Source organism: Leopardus geoffroyi, chromosome D1, assembly GCF_018350155.1.
Source record: "Leopardus geoffroyi isolate Oge1 chromosome D1, O.geoffroyi_Oge1_pat1.0, whole genome shotgun sequence".
Taxonomy (NCBI): Eukaryota; Metazoa; Chordata; class Mammalia; order Carnivora; family Felidae; genus Leopardus; species Leopardus geoffroyi.
In genome coordinates, this window is record NC_059329.1 from 85,412,741 (window position 1) to 85,438,293 (window position 25,553).

At 37.5% G+C, this 25,553-nt stretch overlaps 1 protein-coding gene across 3 annotated transcripts in view; it reads right to left on the minus strand.

The window, feature by feature from the left end:
• Positions 1-25,553, minus strand: part of DCDC1 (doublecortin domain containing 1) — a 483,981-nt gene that overhangs the window by 61,198 nt on the left and 397,230 nt on the right. For 2 of the 3 annotated variants that reach the window (XM_045484847.1, XM_045484848.1), the window contains 5 exons: positions 17,310-17,491; positions 13,232-13,330; positions 8,854-8,953; positions 6,605-6,740; positions 3,592-3,751 (listed from right to left, as the gene is read on the minus strand). In XM_045484847.1, coding sequence (XP_045340803.1) covers positions 3,592-3,751; positions 6,605-6,740; positions 8,854-8,953; positions 13,232-13,330; positions 17,310-17,491 — 677 coding nt within the window. Of the gene's footprint in view, positions 1-3,591; positions 3,752-5,635; positions 5,995-6,604; positions 6,741-8,853; positions 8,954-13,231; positions 13,331-17,309; positions 17,492-25,553 lie in introns of those variants that run through there. The other variant, XM_045484849.1, reaches the window with a different exon arrangement.

The following is a 25,553-nucleotide window of genomic DNA, read 5'->3' on the forward strand; positions in this document are numbered from 1 at the left end:
CTTCCAGGTTGTCCAGTTTGTTGGCATATAATTTTTCATAGTATTCCCTGATAATTGCTTGTATCTCTGAGGGATTGGTTGTAATAATTCCATTTTCATTCATGATTTTATCTATTTGGGTCATCTCCCTTTTCTTTTTGAGAAGCCTGGCTAGAGGTTTATCAATTTTGTTTATTTTTTCAAAAAACCAACTCTTGGTTTCGTTGATCTGTTCTACAGTTTTTTAGATTCCATATTGTTTATTTCTGCTCTGATCTTTATTATTTCTCTTCTTCTGCTGGATTTAGGCTGTCTTTGCTGTTCTGCTTCCATTTTCTTTAGGTGTGCTGTTAGATTTTGTATTTGGGATTTTTCTTGTTTCTTGAGATAGGCCTGGATTGCAATGTATTTTCCTCTCAGGACTGCCTTCGCTGCATCCCAAAGCATTTGGATTGTTGTATTTTCATTTTCGTTTGTTTCCATATATTTTTTAATTTCTTCTCTAATTGCCTGGTTGACCCATTCAGTCTTTAGTAGGGTGTTCTTTAACCTCCATGCTTTTGGAGGTTTTCCAGACTTTTTCCTGTGGTTGATTTCAAGCTTCATAGCATTGTGGTCTGAAAGTATGCATGGTATGAGTTCAATTCTTGTATACTTATGAAGGGCTGTTTTGTGACCCAGTATGTGATCTATCTTGGAGAATGTTCCATGTGCACTCGAGAAGAAAGTATATTCTGTTGCTTTGGGATGCAGAGTTCTAAATATATCTGTCAAGTCCATCTGATCCAATGTCTCATTCAGGGCCCTTGTTTCTTTATTGACCGTGTGTCTACATGATCTATCCATTTCTGTAAGTGGAGTGTTAAAGTCCCCTGCAATTACCACATTCTTATCAATAAGGTTGCTTATGTTTGTAATTGTTTTATATATTTGGGGGCTCCTGTATTCGGCGCATAGGCATTTATAATTGTTAGCTCTTCCTGATGGATAGACCCTGTGATTATTATATAATGCCCTTCTTCATCTCTTGTTACAGCCTTTAATTTAAATTCTAGTTTGTCTGATATAAGTATGGCTACTCCAGCTTTCTTTTGACTTCCAGTGGCATGATAAATAGTTCTCCATCCCCTCACTATCAATCTGAAGGTGTCCTCAGGTCTTAAATGAGTCTCTTGTAGACAGCAAATAGATGGGTCTTGTTTTTTTATCCATTCTGATACCCTATGTCTTTTGGTTGGTGCATTTAGTCCATTTACATTCAGTGTTATTATAGAAAGCTATGGGTTTAGAGTCACTGTGATGTCCGTAGGTTTCATGCTTGTAGCAATGTCTCTGGTACTTTGTCTCACAGGATCCCCCTTAGGATCTCTTGTAGGGCTGGTTTAGTGGTGATGAATTCCTTCAGTTTTTGTTTGTTTGGGAAGACCTTTATCTCTCCTTCTGTTCTAAATGACAGACTTGCTGGATAAAGGATTCTCGGCTGCATGTTTTTTCTGTTCATCACATTGAAGATCTCCTGCCCTTCCTTTCTGGCCTGCCAAGTTTCAGTAGAGAGATCGGTCACGAGTCTTATAGGTCTCCCTTTATATGTTAAAGCACGTTTCTCTCTAGCTGCTTTCAGAATTTTCTCTTTATCCTTGTATTTTGCCAGTTTCACTATGATATGTCATGCAGAAGATCAATTCAAGTTAGGTCTGAAGGGAGTTCTCTGTGCCCCTTGGATTTCAATGCCTTTTTCCTTCCCCAGATCCGGGAAGTTCTCAGCTATTATTTCTTCAAGTACACCTTCAGCACCTTTCCCTCTCTCTTCCTCCTCCTCTTCCGTGGGCCTCTCATCTGTGCTTGGCTCCAGAGACTCCGTTCTGCTAGTCTTCTGGTGGTTTTCTGGGTTATTTAGTCAGGTGTAGGTGGAATCTAAGTGATCAGCAGGACGCGCGGTGAACCCAGCATCCTCCTACACTGCCATCTTCCCAGGATCCCATATGAGTTGTGTTCTTAAGGACTTTTAAGTAGAGAGGAATGGTATGGACAGAGAAAAAAATGAAATCATAGGATGGAGATATTCTAAATTTCAACATTAGAATGGTCTGCCTTACAAACTAGTGATGTCTCTGTTACTATGAGTATTCAAGAAAAGATGTGATCAAAAGAGCCTATCTGGAAGGTGCAAGAGATTCCTGCCTTATGTTCTGAGTGGACTCAATCACTTCTACCTCAAGGACTCCAGGACCTGATGAAATCTATAAGTTAGAACAATGTAGATCTTTGCTCTCAGAAATGTTCTTTCTTTTTTCTTACTTTCTGTGTACTTTTTTCCCATGTGCAGTCTAATAATTCAGAGGCTAGATGATACATTCTTAAGAAATTCTCTAGCCATTGAGGAATATACCATGTAGGTCAAATCATCTCTTTCTGAAAAAGGCCTTCTGATGCCTTTGTTAGTGTCAGGACATGAGACCAGATGAATCATTCAACAATGAGGGGTTTGTTTCCTAAAATGTCCTTATATTTGAGTTGATATCCTTATAATTGAGGGGTAGAAGCAGACTTTTAAAATAGTTTGTAACAATGATATATAAATTAATATTCACTATTATCACAATGGTAATTGACTAGCCATATATGGCTTTAGAATTTGGAAACTCACTCAATCATTCCTTCATTTATTCAGTAAATGATTAAAGGCAGCTATCCTGGTCTTCACACAGCATGTGTGACAAGAGTTTTTGCCCTCATGGATTTCCCAGGCTGTTGGTTGTTGGGGAGGGGCGTGTGGTGGTGGGGACTGATAGGCACATTGGTGTGTGCAGTCATTACCATGATTGTTTTCAATGATGAAGAACCATTCCACAGATGAATACCAGGCAGGTCAAGGCACTTCAGGTGGAGAGAAACAAGTAGCTCAGAGGCGTACAGTAGTGCATAAATGGAATGTGCCACGTTCAGCGACAGCTTGTAGTTGCTGAGCTGGGGCTTAGTTCATGTGTCAGGAAGAAACAAGTGTGGAGTGGAGGTGGGCCTGGGGGTGCAAATGAGGGTCAATGACAGGCCTGGACTCAGGTCAGAAGGGCTTGATTACAGACTAAGCATTTTTTCTATCTGCAGTACGTAGCCACTGAAGAACTGTATAAAAAGGATTAGGTTTTAGAAAGATTAACTGTCTGTGGGTGGAACTTTGAGGTGAACTGGAAGGAGGAGAAAATGGAGATAGAGACCAATCAGAAAACTACTTCAGTGACCCAGGATGACAACTGTATATTAACATGAATCCAGCTTGAATCTATATTAATTTAATTGTTCCTGGAATCAACGTTTATGGAGACAAAACATGATGAATTCCTCAAATAATTGGCAATTCCAAAATTCTAGTCTTCTAAAAACTGTAATATAATAACAAAATAGCTGAAAGTAGATCCTTGTGATGGCTGAACATGGAAGCTCCAGCTCTATCTTTTGGACAGAAAACTAATTAAATATTTACTAGCTCTTCACCTGACATACATTTCACAAACTCGGTGTGGGTTCCCTGCATGGGCTCTGTGCTGTTATTGAGCTAATGAGCTGAGTTCAAATAGGAAACAGGTAGTTTTTCTGGCCACACTGATTACTTACAGAATTTCACTGGAAGCATTTTCCATTGTTAAAGCATTTTTTTCCATTTGCTTTTCCTTTGGTCCCATAATTTGCTTTTCTTCTCCAAAAATTGCTACAGGTTTATGCACAGCAAGCTTGGCTCCAGACACAATGTCACTTTGCACTTCTAAAACAAGAGCTGAGCAGAAACATGCAAATTGCAAGGACATTAGTTATGATCGCAGAACACCAGGAATTTGAAAACACATGTTAAAATAAAAATGCAGACAATTTTCAACTATTTGGCCTAAGAGAACACATTCTAACTGTAATTAATAGTTGCTCTTCAATAAATTGTATTTCACTTAATTTTTGTAGATTCCTTCCTCTCAAGATATTGTCAATCAAAAGTACTAAAAATAGAGGTTCATATCCAAAATATACAAAGAACTCATAAAATCCAATACCTGAAAAAATCTGATTAAAAAATGGGCAGAGGACCCGAATAGACATTCTTCCAGAGAAGACATACAGATGGCCAACCTACACATGAAAAGATGCTCAGCATCACTAAACATCAGGGAAATGCAAATCAAAACCCCACTGAGATATCAGCTCACATCTGTCAGAATGTCTATTATCAAAAAGACAAAAAAATAACAAATGTTGGCAAAGATGTTGAGAAAAGGCAGCCCTCGTGCGCTCTTGGTGGGGATGTACTTTTGGGGCACCCACTACGGAAAACAGTATGGAGGTTCCTCTGTTAAAAACAGAACTACTGTATGGTCTAGCAATTCCACTTCTAGGTATTTATCCAAAGAAAATGAAAACACTAATTTGAAAAGACATATGTACCCCTATGTAGATCGTAGCAGTATTTACAATAGCCAAGATATGGAAACAATCTAAATGTCCATGGGAAGATGAATGGATAAAAAGTGCATGTGCGTACACACGCAATGGAATATTATGCAGCCATAGAAAATGAGATCTTGCCATTTGCATCAACATGGATGTACCTCCAGAGTATAATGCTACATAAAATAAGGCAGAGAGAGAAAGACATGTGTAGAATCTAAAAAATAAACAAAGCAAAACTGAAACAGACTCACAGATACAGAGAACAAACTGATAATTGTCAGAAGGGTAGAAGGGTGGATGAAATAGATAAAGGGGGTTAAGAGGTAGAATCTTCCAGTTATAAAGAAGACATGGGGATGTAATGTACAGCATAGGGAATATCATCAATAATATTGTAACAACTTTGTATGGTGACAAATGGTAACTAGATTTATTGCAGTGACCATTTCATAATGTATACAAATATCAAATCACTATATTATATACTTGAAACAAATACAACACCATATATCAATTAACTTTCGATTTAAAAAGTGCCTAAGGAAAAAAAAAGTACTAAAAAATAGGTCTTTCCAAAAAAATGTTACTTAGTTATTTAGTTAGTTATTGTAAATTCTAGCCTTTCAAATGGGCATATTATTTACATATATATCTCTAGATCATTCTCTAGGATTCCTAATTCCTCAGTGGAAGTCCCCAAAGCCTTGAAAGCTGCAGGCAAAACTTACTGTACAGTATTCAATATATGTAACAGGGAAATGTTTTAAATTATATTAGTGATTTTTCTCTTTTGTCGTTCTATACATAGAACCTTTGTCCTAGTTCCTGGGTCCTGGGGTAGCCTTAAGGGAAGGAGGAGGACCATAAGTTGATAAGAAATGTTACAAAAGGAAAGCAAAAGTACAAAGATAGTGTGATACTCAAGTACAGCATGTTGCCATAAGACAAAGGCCATGTCAATCAGGATGACACTGTCATGATTTAGGTTTTTTCTAAACACTGTTAGCTCCCACTGAGCATATCAAAGCTTTAACATCAAGGTTGACTTGGAGAAAACCTACCATTTCTGGGCCTGAGGGAATTTAAGACAGAAGACAGAGGAAAGCAGAAAAACAGCACTGGGTATCATGATCCCCCCTACAGGCTTCACTTCAGGTATCTACGCTACACCAAGGAAACACTGAGGACACTGTTCATTGTTGAGAACACTGTGATGAGTCACCTCTCAAGTTGCCTTCACCACTCCAATCTGAGTACAGTTGTATCAACCTGGATCTGGTTTCTGAGGGGTGTGGCCATGACCCAAGATGTGCCGACAGTCATGCTGGGAAGCTTTCCAGAATTAGTTGCCAAGGAGGGGTGAAGGGGTCTTGTAATAAAGACTTCAGAGATGACCACTCAGACACAGCCAGGCTTCAGAGGACCAGAGAGAGCAGAAAGGCTGGGTCAGGCAGGAAGCACCTCCCATCCAAAGCATTGTCTGGGCCAAAGGAATGGAACATGGTCACCCAGCCATGAATATCAGCCAGCAAGACCCAGAAAGCAAGACACCCTGTCCCCCAAGATCTTCCCTTCTATCTGAGAGAGGAACTGAGGGAGACTCTGGGGAACAGGAAATATGAAAACTCTCCCTAAAGGGACAATTTAAATGAACGGATGGGCCAAAATTTAAACCTGATCAGACATTTTATGTTTTCCTTAATGGAAAACAAAGAAGATTAAATTCGTTTTACTTTTCTTTTTTTTTTTTAATTTTGTTAACATTTATTAATTTTTGAGAGACCGACAGAGACAGAGTGTGAGTGGGAGAGGGGCAGAGAGGGAGACACAGAATCCGAAGCAGGCTCCAGGCTCTGAGCTGTCAGCACAGAGCCCAACGTGGGGCTCAAACTCACAAACCAGGAGATCATGACCTGAGCCGAAGTCAGACGCTCAAGCGACTGAGTCACCCAGGCACCCCTGGAAGACTGAATTTGTTAAAGACAAAATAAATTATACTTTCTTTGCACATCACTGTGTAGTGTGAATGAAAATATGCAATCCTGTTAAATACATACATTAGTTTAAAGAGCTAAACAGCAGGATATAGGGGTGAAATATGACCTATTTAAACAAGCACGGATTAAAAAAAGGCAGAATCAAGTATTTAATTTTGGCAATATCTATTATGGTAAATAATCCCAATGCTTACCCTCTATCTTATGTATGCTGCAGAAAGTTTGAATTTTAGAAATATCTGATGCTAAGTTCCTCAGGAAGATTTGCTTCTTTTGCTGAGCAACGGACACATCAGGATTGATCCAATGTTCTCCACATGAAACATATACCTAGCAAAGAAATGAGTCTCTGATCCCATGTACAACTCTTCACAGCAGGATTATTTGTAATCGCCCAAATCAGTCCAAAGTACAAACACAATGTCCTATAATCGGCAAATGGGTAAGCAAACTGTGACACCATTGACAAATACTCAGTGATAAAAAGACAAAACTATCGATAAACCTAACAACTTTGAAAGATCTCAAGGGTTTTATACTAAGGGAAAAAAAAGTACTTCTCCATACTATCTTTGCAACTTCCTGTAACTCTGTAATTTTTCAAAATAAAGTTATATAAAATAATTTGTTAAAGGAAGGAAGGAAAGAAGAAAGAAAGGAAAGGAGGGACACAGGGAGGGAGGGAGAGATCAGGGGTTTGTAAACTAGGGCTGAGGCCCAAATCTGGCCTGCTGCCTGTTTTTGTAAATAGAGTTTTATTAGAACACAGTTAGGCCCATTCGTGTACATGCTGTGACTGCTTTTGTGCATACAGTGGCAAGAGGTGATGTTTCGATAGAGACCATATGGTCTGTAAATATTTATAAACTAACCTTTCACAGAAAAAGTTTGACAATGACTGACTGGTATGGATGAACCTGTCATATGTTAATGTGGTTATTTCTAGATGCTCAGATTACAGATCATACCTGTTCTTCATGTTGCTTCTATGTCTGTCTTAAATGAATTCATATTTCTTTGAAGTAAGAAAAAACGGGGTGATATATGCAGAACATTCAGTTAAGAAGAAAAATGACACTCAGCGCTGCCACTTCCATGGTCCCACACTGGTGATTATACACATACTCTGCATGACGACCCAGGGACAACTTTCTCGAAGACTTCTTTTTGAACAACAGCCTTCCTTTTCTCCTCTGTACACACTTGATCATGTAACTGTTGACGTTTCCATCTCTATGTTGGCTGCTCAGTGACAGGTTTGTTTCTAGCAAATATACAGGATCTTATAACAGTCACTCCCAACTTCATCCTACCTCCTTTCACCTCGGTGGCCTCAGAGACTTTTCCTTCCCTTCCCTTTATCTTTTTGTATCATATGGTCTAATGCAATCCACCTAATTCTTTCTGCAATAACACAATGAATAAACACAGCAGCAAAGGAGAGGAAAACCAACAAACTAAAACCTTGGAAGTGAGAGAAGTGGAATTCAAAAGAGATCTCTCTACCAGACTCCAAGGACACGGACTTTCCCCTCTGTCATGCTGCTTCTGATATTGGTCACTGGTACTTCAGTTTAAGACTCCCTCAAGGGGTGGCGGAGGGGGAGGGGGTGACACTTGGGTGGCTCAGTCGGTTAAGTGGCTCAAGTCATGATCTCTAGTTTCATTTCGTGAGTTGGAGCCTGGCATTGGGCTTCCTGCTGTCAGTGCAGAGCCTGCTTTGGATCCTCTGTCCCCAGCTCTCTCAGCCTCTCCCCTCCCCCCACTCTGTCTCTCTCAAAAATAAACATAAAAAAAAAAAAGATTCTCTCAAGAGGTCTTTGCATTCAGAGCCTGAGTTAACTTCTGATAATATGGTGTGAGCTTGGTTCTCTGCTCAAAGAATTTCAGGCATCAGTCAGGCAGGTTTTCTTTTCGAACTGATACCTCAACTCCCATCCCGTAACAGTGGGCTGCTAAAGTCCTTCTTCTTAGCCTTCTCCAGCCACCCCAATAGGGCATGTGAAACACTAGATACAATTTTTTTTCTGAAAAAGTGCAATTATCACTTAGTAAGAAATCACTAAACAACTACATTTGGAAGGCCTCAAAAAGAGGAGAGGATCTCCTTCAGAGTAGAAGACAGAAATTACAAGTGGTTAATAATCTGGTCTTCTCCCCGCCTCCACCTTCATTTATAAAATGGGTGGTGAGGGCATCCACCCCACAGGGCTGTGATGGGCATTAAATGAGCTCATTTTCAGAAAGCTCTGAGGATAATGCCTAATGGTAAGCTCTCAACAGCTAGTGATCAGTGTTACTTTGTGAGGGTTGCTGGGTGAGGACAATTCTGAGAGAAAATAAGGGGGGAAGTGGTAAATGTCTGAAGTTTTACATTTTGAAACATTTGTCTTTTAGTTGTATGTGTAGAGTAACATTTCCAGTTTCACATTCATGTCCTTACCAATTCGTCCCTTCGGAGGTCTTTTAGGGCAAAGATTTCCTTTCCCTTTTCATTGAACAATCTCCGAGCTGCAGAGGGTAAATTTAAAATTTCAGTGCACCTGTAGTAAGAGACACAAAAATTCATCTTGTATACAGAAGGCTTCCGGCAAAGAAGAGAGAAAATATGAGAAATCAAGTCTTTAACAACTACTTGTGCTGCAGACCTGTGAGACAGTCAAGAGGTAGGCCCTGCAGCCCATCAGGCTCTTGGAGTCTCATTCTCCTTATACAAGCTGGGGGACTTAGGCAAATTATTTAACCTCTCTAAGCCTACATTTCTTATCTTCCAGGGTTTTAGTGAAGATTAAGGGTTGATTTTGAGAAGTGCTTAGCACACTGCTGGGCACGATCAACAAATAAGCAGGCATATTATTCCCGATTCTCCATTCTTCAATATGCCCCTATACTTTCTATCTGTGTCTTTGTTTTTCTCATGCTCTTCCTTCTACCTAAAACACTTTCCTTTCTTTCTCTACTGAAGTTATATTCTTTCCCCAGAGTCATATCCATCACCAAGCAGTTCCTCATCTCCCTCCATTAGAAGTGATCTCTATAGCCCTTTAACGCCCTTTCAAATAGGGACTTTTAGCCTGGTTAAACATTAAAACAGTGAGTTCCACCTCCTAGGCCCCAAACAAGCATTTGACCTGCCCTATGGCTGTCAAAATGAATGCATGTTTTCCCGTTTCCTGAGGAGCTCCCTATCTAGTCAGGGGAGAGACAGGTCAGCAACTGAAGCATAATACAAAGGCCTGGGTGCTGTCACAGGCACCTGGCCAGGGTGTTGTGAGAACCCAGGAAAAACAACACAATAAATTCCTCCAGGGAACCTGTATCTAAGGAAGTCTTTGACAGGTGAATAGGAGTTTGTCAAGAAGGGTTAGGACTTTGAGAAGTTTCGTATGGCTGGACTTGAGTGTATAGGCAGGAGCAGGAGCCAGATGAAGCTAGAAAAGAAGACAGGAACACACGGAAAGCACTTAAGATACCAGACTAATTAATTTGTACTCTATCCCATGAACAGCAGGAAGTCATTCAGATAAGAGAAAAGAAATGTGGTGTTATCAGATCTGCTCTTTAGAAAGTTAACTGTCAGAAAGGTGGAAGATGGACTGAAGGCACGAGAGGCTGGAAATAACCCAGCCAGTTCAGGATAGCTGCAAGGAGGCGGAATTGTGGGAAGAGGAGGGAGAGTTTAAGGAATATGATGCGGCTATTGAGAAAACTGTTGAGGTGATCCTGCCTTTGCAACAATTAAGTATAAAAGATTCTTGCTACATATATTTTATATTAGAATGCACTATCTATAGTAAGTGAATTAGAAGTGACTTTGTGCTCATCAGGAAGGCTGAGCTGTATGAAGAATATTTCTCAATTTTATATCTTCAGATGGGATAAAACAATTGAGCAGATAATTAGGCACTCCATTTCTCTGAGAGGTCTTGGAAGGAAATACACCTCGTGTCACAGCTCCGGAAGCTGATGCACCGGCTTGGCCACATTTCTCATCCACAGGAGTTGCTGGGGAGGGAGTGGGAGAGAACTGTAGGAAGATTGAGCCCCCAGCCACAAGATGTGTCTGATTCTTTCTTTGCTGCCCAAAGACTCGACCCGATTTCTTCTACTTTCCCTAAATGGATATCTTTGTGGGTCCAGGCAGTTATAGCATAACCTAAGAAGAGTTACCATTATCGTATCTGATCCCACTCACATTTTCCTGGAGAACATTTGGACTATGGTAATATCCTGTTTTAGGACAATGAGTGGGAGAATAGAGGGATGGGTGGTTGGTAAATCTCCCTTCCTTTTTTGAAACCCTGGTTTTAATAGTGCTGAATTTAATTGGCCCATGTAGGTGGGTTAGAGAGGACTGGGATAAGCTGTTTGCTCTGTATTTAATTCCTCTAAGTCACATGCCAGCCTACATAAATGGAGAGAGAAGAAAAGAATTGGCTGTTAAGTGCCTAATAAGGAGTGTGGACTCTGGAGTCACATTGCCTGGGTTCAAATCCCAGCCCTCCTATAGTGGCTATGTTAACTTCAAAGAAGTCACTTAATTTCTCTGAGCCTCATTTGCCCCATTAGTAAAAGACAGATATGGCAGTACTCATCTCACAGTGATGTTTTACAGATTAAATGTGTGGATATCAGTAAAGCACCTGGCACATAAAATGTCAGCAACACATTATTCAAATGGATCAAGCACTGCAAGCATTTCATGTCTACTCTCACCTAATTCTTACACCATTTCTGAGAGGCCCATTTCACTGATGAGGAAACTGAGCCTGAAGGTGAACTGCCTTGCCCAAGGTTGCATAGCTAGCAAGGAGGAGAGCTGAAATTCCGACCTACATCTGAGTCGTTCACAACATTGTACGGCCTCCTGAGAGGCCATCATCATAGAATAATGACACACTAGATCTGAAGAATGGGGAGACTGAGGCTGGATGCTCGCAAGTGGCCCAGGGTTTCTCTGTCATGTGGAGGCAAAGGTCCTAGAACCAAGGTCCTCTGACTTACACACCAGGAGTTAGGACTGGCAACCACATGGCCTATTCAGATTTACAGGGAGTCCAGAAAAGCAGAGTCTTATCTCTGTGCTTTCTCAGGACTGAGTCGAGAGAGAAGCAGTAACTGGAGCTGGCTCCATGAGGGCTGTATTTCACTACAACACAGGAAGCCCTGGGAGAGGAGGACAGGGGTGGGAGGGAGCAACTGTGTCTCCAGGGTCTGCAGATGGCTACAGATCTGCAATAGTGGAGACTTCCTCCAATAGCTCGCCTGGACGCCCATCCCAGGAGCCCCACCACACCCTTCCAGTTATTTCAAAACAGTAACAAAACCCACAGAAGCTATGGATACATGCTTTCTTCTTTTCTTTATCTTCTTGCTTCTTATCTCCATATTTTTGTATCTTTCTCTTTTTCTCTCCTCTCCATGTGGCCTTCCCCCCGAAGAGCTGCCCCTCCCAGGTTCTTTCCCCTTCCTGGTCATGTATAAAATGATCCCTTGATCATTTCCACTTCTGCACAATTAAATGCTGCCCCGTGTGGTTTTTTTTTGACTGTTTCACTAAGCAAACTGTCTTCCCAACAAGTTAGGAGTTTTCTGAGAGCAAGGAATGTCTTTCCCCTCCCTTTTTTTAATTTCCACCAGAATATCTAATGGCGGTTGATGTACATGACGTGAACATAACAGATACTGAAAAGAATCAAATTCTTTAATGCTTTCCTTTTAGCTCTTCAACCAATCCTGTTTAACAAGGAGGAAAATGGGACTCTGAGAAGGGGAGTGCTTTGCTGAAGTTTTCCAGTTAGTTACTGGCAAACCTGGGGTTAAAATCAATCCCCTTGACTCTCAACCCAGTAGTCTTTTCAGTACTCCATATTACCTGCAACTTTAAGTATCAACAAAAACAATCTATGTTAGTAGATTTAGTAGATTGTCATACTACCAGATCTGCCTTTGAGATGGAAGGACTTAGAGATGGAAGAACTACCACCAACAAGAAGCGATCATCAAAACTATCTGTAGTGAATTATTAAAGAAAAAAAACAGCATAATCTTCCTTGCATTCTGTAAGACCTCCCCCTCATATTCAACAAGACATATTTTGGGGGCGCCTGGGTGGCTCTGTCAGTTAAGCGTCCAACTCTTGATTTTGGCTCAGGTTGTGATCTCACAGTTCGTGAGTTTAGCCCCACACTCGGCACTGTCAGTGCAGAACCTGCTTGGGATTCTCTCTCTCCCTCTCTCTCTGCCTATCCCCGGTGCACACATGTGCTCTCTCTCTCTCTCAAAATAAATAAATAAACTACAAAAAAAAAGACATTTTTAAAAATGTTTATACCTGGTGTTCTGCCTTTAAACAGTTATCGAATTCTATGGAGTAACTCTTGTTTTGGTAGGAAAGTATTCATCAAAAGAAAAGTTACAATGCATTTCACAAATATGATATGGATTGATGACAATTAAAAACTGTTTTAAAGTAGATAACGACTAACCTCAATTCAAACCAATAGAAACCAAAGAAAAGTGCTGTACAATTGTGATTTTTTTTTTAAGTGGGACTAATTTATATTTACAGAATTGGTAGTTGAGAAGCTAGGGGAAGGAAATTGCCAGACCTTGAAATTTGGAGCAAAAATTTATTAACTAACACTAGTATCGTAAACTCACATAGTTTATATATCTCACAGATTAAAAACTCCAGAATCATTATGTTAACAGGAGCTTTCTTATACAGATAACATATGTATTTTGTGTTATGTGTTTTACGTAACTATTCAGGCATTGGAATGGAAAATACCTTTGCATTTAGGATAGTAAGTATTTACCTCTCCAAAAGTTGGTGAAATTCAGTCTGGATTGCTTCTGTTACAGGATATTTAGTATTGTAGTTTTTCACATTCTTTTTCCTTTCAGTGTCAACATTTCTGAAACAAATGATCCAAGATTTGACTGATATGTCAGTATACATTGTCAATTACATCTCATCTTTAAATATGTGAAAACATCATTAGGTTTTAATTTATCATAATTCGTCCTAAAATCATATGCTTTCTTAAAAAATGGGATTTCAAAAACTATTGCAATTAAAGGGCCACCTGGGTGGCTCAGTCAGTAAGCATCCAACTCTTGATCTTGGCTCAGGTCATAATGTCACAGTTGGTGAGATTGAGCCCTGCATCAAGCTAGGCACTGTCAGTGAGGAGCTTGCTTGGGATTCTCTCTCTCCCTCTCTCTCTCTCTGTCCCTCCCCCACCTCACACTTGCTCTTTCTCTCAGAATTAATAAACTTAAAAAAATCTATTGCAATTAAGTATTAAGCTTCATAAAAATTTATACTATGAGCAATTTATGTAAGAAAATGAATTTTCAGTATTTTAATCCTCTTCTAATAATGCTGAACATTCTGAGATGTGAATTTATCAATTTTAAATAAAATGTACAGAGTATATTCATTTGACTATGATGTTTTATTTCTATATTGTTTATACTCATATATTTATTCATATATTATTTATGTTATCAATCCAAACCTAAAAATTTTTAAACTGGAAAGCAAATAATAATGATCATAGAAAAAAAATGCTTAATTGTTAATATATAACTATTCAAATTTTTAAGTTAGAAAACTATCTGGTATAGTTTTAGAATATATAATATTAAATGAAAGAAATATGGTCAAATACAGTTATTCATTCATTCACAAAAAATGGTAATCAAATATAATTAATAATAAATAAAAAGATAGATGACTGGATAAATGAATGAATTCAATAAGCACTAATTTAGGGCCTATTGTGGGCCTTGTATCATGTGGTGAATAAAATGGCTTAATATTTGATTGACAAGAACACACTGTCCCATGACCCGACCATAGCAGAAAGCACATATATGGATGAAGAACACATTGTCCCTGTTCTCTGTCTCATGGGTAGAAACATAAGCAGATAACCACAACACAGAGTGGTAGGAGATATGTTGGGGAGAAGCCCACGGTGATCAAAGCAATGGAGAACGTAGAGAAACAAGCTACAACTAATTAAGGGGTGGGAAGGGAAGTGTCAAGTTTAGGGTCAACATCTAGAAATGAAATCCAAACTCATTCTCAGAAGACCTTTATAATTTTAAAGCAGACGGAAGGTGTTAGGGAGTGGCAGGGATTTAAGATGGGAATTGGAGAGAGTGTTGATAACAGACAGAGCTAGAAAAATAATACACAGGAACAAATCATAAAGACCCTTAAACACTGTATGAAGGTGCTTGAATGAGTCCAGGGATCATAACTTACTAACAATGTACTCATTAAAATTATCTAAAAATATAAAGTTTATAGGGGTGCCTGGGTGGCTCAGTCGGTTGAGCGACTGACTTTGGCTCAGGTCACGATCTTGCAGTTTGTGAGTTCGAGCCCCGCATCGGGCTCTGTGCTGACAGCTTGGAGCCTGGAGCCTGGAGCCTGCTTCGGATTCTGTGTCTCCTTCTCTCTCTGCCCCTCCCCCACTTGTGCTCTGTCTCTCTCTGTCTACCAAAAATACATAAAATATAAAAAAAATTAAAAATATAAAGTTTATTACATAGCTTCACATTGAGCCTTTCTTCTTACAATTCCTTAAAAGAACACTATAAAATTTTCCGTGTTTAACTTACTATTCTGAGAGATGAAATTCACCTTGAAATCATAATGGTTTTAATTTATATGAGTTTGACAGCCACTATTCAAGATGAATTGACAAGATCTTGTTACTCATCAAGAATAATGATGGACTCAGTAATAAACAAATGATATTTGACCTTCCTTTGGCTTTGTAAATGAAGGAACTAGCAACAACAAATTCCTCTCAAAACTGTCTAGAATGATTTATTAAGTAACTAAAGGACAGCACGCTACTAGGATAGGATTTGGTTAAAAGGAATCTGTATTCATCATGCTAGCTTGATTTTGTGTGTAGACACTAAACAGCCCAACTATCTTTCCTTTCAAGTGAATGCAAGTAATGAACCCCTATATGTCACTAGCATTTATTTCTTCTGAAAGAAAAAGTATTTAGCTTGGATATATTAAAAGTAGTACAGCAGGACTTCTACTTTGCACAACTCTGGGTTGCCATTTATATAGAATACAATGTGAAAAGTGCCCTTGGAGCTGGGCAATGCATCTGCCCCTTAAGGTTAGCTAAAATCTTTCCATTTGAACCTTTTGTTAGCCAGTACTTACATACAGCTCTGAGGGCAAACAAGGCTATTGAGGATCCTGTAGAAAACTTTCTGAGTTGACCAAGAAAAATTAATGTGTGTTTAGCAGAGTGTTAGTGTCAAGTGTATGCCAGTGTATTTTAATTATTTGGGAATAATTAATTTATGCAGTGAACAGAGTGAATACTTGATTAATTAGGGCACGCTGTTCCATGAATATAACAGAGGGTTTCATATACGTTCACTGGAATAGTCCACATTAACAAATCTCTCAAATTATGTTTGGATTACCTGATTGAACTATGCATTTTAAAACATTAATGTGAAAAGATAAAATCTGTATATAGTTTTGAGCCACACTGAAGGATATAGTGTAGAAAGATAAATGCAGGAAGGGACAAAAATTATTTAACTTCAGATGTTTAAAAAAAGTCATATACTACTTTAAGGGCATTACCCTCACATTTTACATCTAGCTGAATGAGCTAATTATGAAGTGTATGCGTCAAAGATTTCAATTTCAGGCTTGACTTTACTTTGAAGATTAATTTTTTACTTTATCATCTTTACAGGCAGTTCAGTGGACAGCCGAACTGAATGTTACTCATTGTTCAGCGGTGTATGAAGTATATTTAATCAATGTGAAGGAAGTAATATTAAATGATTATCAGCAGCCTCAAATATTCTAAACATCTCAAAAGAAAGGTCAAGAGGTAAAATCACTGCTAATAATATGAGAAACAATGTATTTAACTCATTCTTTACATCGCAGCTTTGCACTGGTCTGAGATTTCTTTTGTCATAAAACATAATGAAAATACAGCAGGTGATTTTTCTCCAATGTTGGAGAAATATTGGCTGTATGAGATTTTATTCCAATCTTTTAACATAAGCTAAATTGCAGATCAATGTTTTTCTAGGATGATAAGCTTTTAAAATGGTATTCTAAGGCAGAGATATAAATTATATGAGGCTATATTTTGAGAACTATATTTGTATGTTAAGTATGCCAGAAATCTTAATGTAAATAATAATGTACAATAATAATTTAAAAAGGAATTACACAATTCTGTTTAAGAAGCCATTTATGAACTCAGTTATTTTGAGATACATTAATAAAACAAAAGTGCTAATTCAAAATGGACATTGATTCTACAACTTTTTTTGATCAGAATTACTCATTTCTGATTCTTTTCTCCTGTGCTTAGCCTAAATCAGTAGGGTTAAATTCCCAACAAAATTTAACTAATTCTTAGTCTCTATTTTCATCTCCAAATATCAACATGAGAACCCTTTTTAAAAATAAACATGGGTGCCTGTATGGCTCAGTTGGTTGAGCATCTGACTTCAGCTCAAGTCATGATCTCACAGTTCATGAGTTCAAGCCCCTCATGGGCTCTTTGTTGTCCAGTGCAGGGCCAGCCTCAGATCCTCTGTTCCCTTCTCTCTCTGCCCCTCCCCCACTCATTCTCTCTCTCTTTCTCTCTCTCTCACACAAAAATAAATATTTTTAAAAACTGCTTTAAAAATTAATGTCTGTAAAAGTTAAATCTTTATTTATAAATGTATACGAAATAATAAAAAGATACGACCCAGATTGCTTTTTATAAATAAACAAACAAGCAAACACAGAATTCTCCCAGAAAAGCATACACAATGAAGACAAAAATTTGTAGAAATTAGAAACAAGAAGTATGAATAAGTTGTTCTTACAGAATTTTCCGTCCAGGTGAGACATCTGGACTGATTAGAACAATGGCTCTGTTTTTATTCTTGTCTCCATTCCGCAAAACTCTCAGCCTCACAGGGACAGGTGGCCCTGGGGTCTTACAGATGGATTTCTTCATGGGAGGACTGTTTGGAATCAGCAATCCTTCTATTGGCCAATCAAACTCCTTCAGAAAAAAATGACAAAGAATGTGATAATAAGTAAGAAGAGTCATTTCTAGGTATAAAAAAAATTTAAACACACAACTTATACCTTTAATTTTTTTGTTCATTAATCAGAAAATGTATTGGCCACCTAAGATGTTTCAGACAATTCCAAGTGATGTTTTACTTAAAGAGGAAACATTTTAAGATGAGCAGTTTAAAAATGTGCGTACAACCTGTGTTGTGTCACAGCATAGAGGACTTAGTTCTCGGAGAAACATCATTCTAAAAAGATAAAACTGAATTAACTGGATGCTTTTTGCTTGTGTGTGAAGTATCTTTAATCGATGTGAAGAATGTGCGAAGAGTGGTTTTACAATAGTCTGAGATAGTATCCTCTTAAGCTAGATCTATTTGGCAAAAAGAACATATTTGAGGAGCTCTCCAAAAACCAGAATGAGAGGACAAAAGAACTTAGACAAATTTCAGATGTTTCAGTTGCCAAACTCACTTACTTTGTATCATTCATTCATTTATTTATTTATTAATTCATGCATTTTCTAAATATTGATTGATGGTTTACTATATTCCAGGCACAGTAGGAGGCACTGGAAATAAAACTGCACAAGACAGAATACTCTTCCTCAAGGAATTTCCAGCATGGCCTCAAAAACTTACCTAGAAATAAACTGGCAATTACAATAGTGTGTGTACAACCGCAACAAAGAACTGGGTGTGATGGGACCACACAGGAGGAGAACCTACCTTAAAAATGCAGTGTAGCAGATCTGAAGCTTCAGTTGGAGTTAGTGCAGTAAAGGATGGGTAAAAAGACAGGGCATAGTGTAGGTAAGAGACTTAAGGATTAACAGAACATGCTATTTGGGTGGTAAAAAGAGGCAAGGATTGCTCCCAGGTTTGTAGTTTGAGCAACTGGGTGGATGGTATGGCTAGTCACAAAAATAAACTTTTGTGGAAGAAGAGTAAATAAGGGGACAGATGATCAGAGATGATGTTGTTAGGCAAGGTCTAAATTCTTTCATTTTTTTCCCTATCTGCATAAATAATTGTCCTGGCAGCAATTAATCCCCCATTAATCTGCAATGACCATCCTGTAAAATACCTCAATTCCATTTAAGTGTGCATCTGTTTCTATGTGTTCTATTCTCTTCAATTGTTGATTTCCCTATCCTTATACAGGACTCTACTGCCTTGATTACAACAGCTTTATATTTGATAAGTTTTGATACTTGACAGGGCAACTACCCTCACCTTGTTATTATTCTTTGGAAATTGGCTTCTGTTGGCCCTTTAATATTTCATATGTATTTATGAATCAGCTTGCTTAGTTTTCTAAAAGTCTGTGTGGGATATTAATGCTCTGCATAACTTCCTATCAATCCCATCTTGGTAAATTTTTTTTTGTGAATGTCCATTGAGTCATATAAAAATCTTTTTATCTGCATTTGTTGAGATGTGTTTGTATGATTATTTATCCTTTCATCGGCTCTGTGTTAATTACATTAATTAATTTAAAAATTTTTTCTTTAATATTTAATTTTTGAGAGAGAAAGAGAGCATGAGTGGGGGAAGGGGAGAGAGAGACACAGAATCCGAAGCAGGCCCCACGCTCACATGCTGTCAGCACAGAGCCCGACGCAGGGCTTGAACTCACAAACTGGGAGATCATGACCTGAACTGAAGTCAGAGGCTTAACTGACTGAGCCACCCAGCCATCCCTAATTTTTTGAAATTTTAAACTAATATTGCATTCATGGATCAATCTAAATTGGTCACAGTGTCTTATCTTTTTTACAGATTGCTAAATTCAATTTGCTACTATTTACGTTAGGATTTTTGCATGTATGTTCATAAATGAAATTAATGTGTAGTTTTCTTATACTAACTTTGTCGAGTTTTGGTATTAAGTTTATCCCAACCTCATGAAATGAGTTAGACAGTGTTGCTTCTTTTTTATCTGCCAATAAATCTATTTGGTATTGGTGTTCTCTTGGTGGGGAAATTTTAACTATTGATTCTATTTCTTCCACAATTATTGGATTATTCGGGCTTTTTGCTTCTTCTTGACTCCATTCTAAGTTACTTCTGTGCAGGACGTTGACCATTCTGTTTATCTAAGTTATAATATTTATTAGCATAAAGTTACTTATACTATCCTCTTATTATCTCCTTAATCTCTCAGTATCTGTATTTACATCTTTCCTTTATTTCTAATATTATGTACCTTTACTATTTTTTCTTAATCAGTTTGGCCAGGTATATCAAAGCAACAAATTTTTGACTTTGTTGATTTGTTTTGTATGTATCGTATCAATTTCTGCTCTTATAACTTTCTATGTCTTTCCTTCTAATTCTTTGAGTTTGTTTTGCTATTATATTCCTGAATTTTCAAATTGGAAGCTTATCTCATTAATTTTTAGCCTCTCTTCTTTTTCAATTTAAGTATTTAAGGTAGTACATTTCCTTCAAGTACACTTCAGCTACATCTCACACATTTTGTTTTGGTTCTTAAATACAGTATTTCTTTTTTAATTTTTCATCATGATTTCTTCTTTATCCCATGAGTTAATTAAAATGTCTATCTAAATTTCCCAATATTGGGCCTTTTCTAATTATTTATTTATTTATTTTTAACTTAATCCATCAGCAAAACCTGCTTCTACTTTCAAAATATATCTAGGACTGTTCTACTCTTAAACACCTCCACTCCCACAGTGCTGGTCCACTAGTTTCTCTTATCTACAAATTGCAAAACTCTTCTGCTTATTCTTGCTTCCATCTTATCCCCCTTTTGTTCCATTGTTATAACGATCCTGTTATACTTAAGTCAGAGCACATCACTCCTCTAACTCTTCTGTTCCACACCTTCCCATCTCAGTAAGAGTCAAAGATTTTCAAATGGCTTACGAGGCTCTGCATGATCTCTACCCCATCTGACCTTATCTCCCACTGCTCTCCCCCTCACAAATACTGCTGCCATATTTACCTCATTGTTCCTGAAAGACACCATTGCAGGCTCTTTGCATTTCTTGGCATGTTCTTGACCTAGGGAGCTGTTTGTTCTTCAGGTCTTTACTCAAGTATCACCTGAATAAAGGCTTCTCAAGGCAATCAGAAATTTCCAAACCCTGCCCTGCCTCACCTTCCTCCCCCACCATCAACATTCTCTATCCCTTATTCTTGCTTCTATTTTCTTCTTAGTTCTTATCACTAACATTCAGAAGAGCATCTCGTGAAGTGGCTAAGAGCTTGGGCTCTGGAGTCAGACTTCCTGAATTTGAATTTTTGAGCCATCATTCTCGCTGTGTGAACTTGGGGCAAACCTTTGACCCAAATGAGATGGAAGTTAATGGATCAATTCTTTCCTTTTTCTCCTGCAGGAGAGACTCTCCTAAAATCACTGTTTAAATGGCTTATTGAAAGACAGCTTGAAAGCACATCACTTATTGGCTCTCCTTCCTTCCATTTGCCTCAGATTCTGCTTTCTGAGGAACCCAAGCAATGAGACCATAATCCGCATGAACTATTAATGGAAGAAGTTTCCTAAAGGGGATATGGGTACCAATACCCAAAGGATGGAGAAGTCATGATAGGCAGGCAGAAAGCTCAAACAATCACTACAGATGTGGCCTTAGAATCCTAGCAGTGTCTAAGATCCAGGTGTGCTGGGGAGACATGCTGGCATGTGAGAATAATACAGACCAAAATGCATGGCCTTTAGTTTATGGAAAAGAGACCAGTTTTTAAAAGCTAGTATAATAAGGAAAATTTACTAATTTATATTCTCTTGAAAAATATTTAGAATCTTGCAAATATATTGAACAAACACATAGTTCAAAAATGTGCTTTAAATGTTATGAACAAAATCTGAAGGTTGTGAAAATTAAATATTCTGAAACAGTATCTTATTATAATGCTCTAATTTGCGAAATGAGTGAATAAATAAAATGAATTGCATTTAATTAGGATAAAAACAGTGTAAATAAATGTTCAAAATCTCATGAGTAGAGTGCTTTTCAGTTTAGTCTTTTTTCCATTATATTGTAATATAATATTTTGTTTAGTAAATATGTTTATAATGATGGCATACAATGAGGCTCACTCATCACCCCTCTAAACAAACAAACTTTGAATTAATAAAGTTTTTCTGTATTCCTGACCTTCATTGAGGGCATTTTATCTCCATGGAATTTAAAAGCAAAGGACAGACTATAAGGTGTATATAAAGATATGTACCTATCATCAATGGAGGAACATGGGGCTGTTCTCCCTTACTACAGTTACTGAAAAGAAATATGTTATGACAAACTCATTGTGTAGTTTCATTTGAGGCATTCCTATTATATAAACATTTCACTCAATGTGAGGGATGGTGAGAGTGAAGTTACATAATTTCTTTAAGAAGTAAATTCAGGACTGGGGCACCTGGCAGCTCAGATGGTTGAGTGTCCAACTCTTGATTTTGGCTCAGGTCATGACCTCAGGGCTGGTCATGAGATTGTGCCCCTCATTGGGCTCCCTTCTGGGTGTGGAGCCTGCTTAAAATTCTCTTTCTCCCTCCCTCTGCCCCTCCCTTGCTTGTGTGCACAGGTACACATGTGAGCACTCTCTCACTCTCTCTCTAAAAGTGAAAAAAAAAGAAGTTCAGAACTTACCTGTAATTATTTTACAACAAAGATCTTAGGCAATTCAGAGCAAATCAACATTTACACGAGTTTTAGACATAAATGATCATGAAATGGGAGAGATGAGGGAGAATAATCTTCTCATTACTGTCACATTGACTGGAAGTCCTAGCCACAGCAATTAGACAACAAAAAGAAATAAAAGTCATCCAAATCAGGAAGGAAGAAGTAAAATTTCCACTATTTGCAGGTGACATGATACTATAGATAGAGAACCTGAAATACTCCACCAAAAAAACCTACTAGAACTGATAAACAAATTCAGTAGAGTCAGAGGGTACAAAATCAATGTACAGAAATCAGTTGTATTTCTATACACCAATAATGAAGCAGCAGAGAGACAAATTTTAAAAAAATGATTCTATTTACAATTGCACCAAAATAATAAGATACCTAGGAATAAACCTAACCAAATGGGTGAAAGACCTGTACTCTGAAATCTATAAAACAGTAATGAAATAAATTGAATATGACACAGAGAAATGGAAAGACATCCCATGCTTATGGATTGGAAGAACAAATATTGCTAAAATGTCTATACTACCTAAAGCAATCTGCACATGTAATGCAATCCCTATCAAAATACCAATAGCATTTTTCACAGAACTAGAAAAAAATACTCCTAAAATTTGTATGGAACCACAAAATATCCCAAATAGCCAGAGCAATCTTTAAAAAGAAAAGCAAAGCTGGAGGTATACAATTCCAAGCTTCAAGTTATGTTACAAAGCTGTAGTGATCAAAACAGTATGGTACTGGCACAAAGATAGATACATAGATCAATGGAATAGAATAGAAAACCCAGAAGTAAACCCTCAATTATATGGTCAATTAATCCTCAACAAAGCAGGAAAAAGTATCCAAAGGGACAACAACTGTCTCTTTAACACATGGTGTTGAAAAAACTGGACGGCAACATGCAAAAGAATGAAACTGGACCACTTTCTTTTACCATACATAAAAATGAAGTCAAAATGGATTAAAGACATACATGTGAGACCTGAAACCATAGAAACCCTAGAAGAGAACACAGGCAGTAACTTCTCTGACATTGGCTATAGCAATTTTCTTCTCAAAATGTCTCCTGAGGCAAGAGAAACAAAAGCAAAAATAAATTATTGGGACTACATCAAATAAAAAGCTTCTGCACAGTGAAAAAAAATCAACAAAACTGAAAGGCAACCTATGGAATGGGAGAAGATATTTGTAAATGACATATCAATAAAGGGTTAGTATCCAAAATATATAAAGAACTTCTAAAACTTAACCCCCTAAAAACCAAATAATCCAATTCAAAAGTTGGCAGAAGACATAAACAGACATTTCTCCAAAGAAGACATACAGATGGCCAACAGACACGTGAAAAGATGATCATCATCACTTATCATTAGGGAAATGTAAATCAAAACTACAATGAGATATCACCTTATGCCTGTCAAAACAGCTAAAATCAACAACACAGGAAACAACGGGTGTTGGCAAAGATGTGGAGAGAGAAAGAATCCTCTTGCACTGTTGGTAGGAATACAAACTGGTGCAGTCACCCTGGGAAACAGGACAGAGATTCCTCAGAAAGTTGAAAATAGAACTACCCTACAATCCTGCAATCACAGTACTGGGTATTTATCCAAAGAATGCAAAAAAAAAAAAAAAAAAAAAAAAAACCAACAGTTCCAAGGGATACATGCACCCTTATGTTTATAGCAGCATTATTTAAAATAGCCAAGATATGGAAGCAGGCCAAGTATCCATCGATTGATGAGTGGATAAAAAAGATGTTGGGAAGAAAAAGACGTGGTGTGTGTGTGTGTGTGTGTGTATACATATATCTACATATATATGTATATGTAGATATATATATATGTATCTACATATACATATATCTACATATATGTATATATGTAGATATATGTATACACACACACACACACACACACACACACACACATATATATATATATATATATATATATATATATATATAATGGAATATTATTCACCCATAAAAAATAATGAAATCTTGCCATGCGCAACCACATGGGTGGAGCTAGAGAGTATAATGCTAAGCTAAATAAGTCAGTCAGAGAAAGACAAATACCATATGATTTCATTCATATGTGGAATTTAAGAAACAAAACAAATGAGAGAGAGAGAGAAATCAAGAGACAGACTCTTAATGATAGAAAACAAACGGATGGTCAGCAGAGGGGTGGTGGGGGGGTGGTAATAGGTGATGAACACAGGGTGATGTGTGAAATTGCTGAATCACTATGTTGTACACCTGACACTAATATTACACTGTATGTTAACTAACTGGAATTAAACTAAAAGTTTAAAAAAGTTCCGAATCTCCTAAATTGCTACAGACAGCAACTGTAGCCCCACTGTACCAACCAATTGCTGACTTCAGACAGCTTCCTTTGCTTTTCAGTTAAATGAAGTAAGCCCAAGGGTCTTCTCTATGAGACACCATGGAACACAACCCAAAGAAACGTAATATTATCTTGAAGGACAACAAAACATGTATAATTAACTAATAAGCATGGAGAGATATTTCCTCCCCAACATTTTCTCCATTGGAATTCTTATGTTCCCATTCATTTCTTTATTGGTCTTCTCTGTGTTCACAATATTCCATGCTGTTGCTGCATTGTCAGGAGATGGGTCTCGGTACTCACTTATGCTGATATTTCTGCTTTTTCTTTTTCACCTCTCTCTCACGACAAGAGAGAGGCTGTGCTTCTTTGGAAAGCCCAACTCTTAACTAGTTATCTAAATTTCTTAATCATATTGGTCCTCCTTCATCTATGTGTTATTAATAATAAACTAATGGATTCTTCAATTCCCTGGCTTGGGCCTTCTTACACTTTCCCTTTTTAATGTCTTAAAAAATTAATAAAATGTTTACTTTTCACTATTTTGTTTAAAATGGGCTCTCCTAATAGTTACATTTTAATTTAATAATTTGGGAATCTAAAAATCACTATCCAGTGGCCCATTCCAATATCTTAAGTCTCTTTAATCTCACTTTTCCAGCAATTTCATCCTTGAATATGAAAATCCATTGCTCCTTACCTTTAAGTGTTTAAAAATACAACTTCTCAATTTACAACTTTTTTCCCAAGGGATAAGAAAATAGCTTGAGTTCCGATAAATTATTCCAGTGAACTTAGTCACAGAATAAACAAAAAGAATTCATTAACTTTATAATTTTATAAGGTTTTAACATATCTTAAGAATACTGATATCCTGAGGTGCATGGGTGGCTCAGTCGGTTAAGTGTCTGACTTCAGCTGAGGTCATGATCTCACAGTTCATGAGTTTGTGAGTTAGAACTCCTCCATATAAAACAGATTATATTTAATTTGAGTAAGAACTT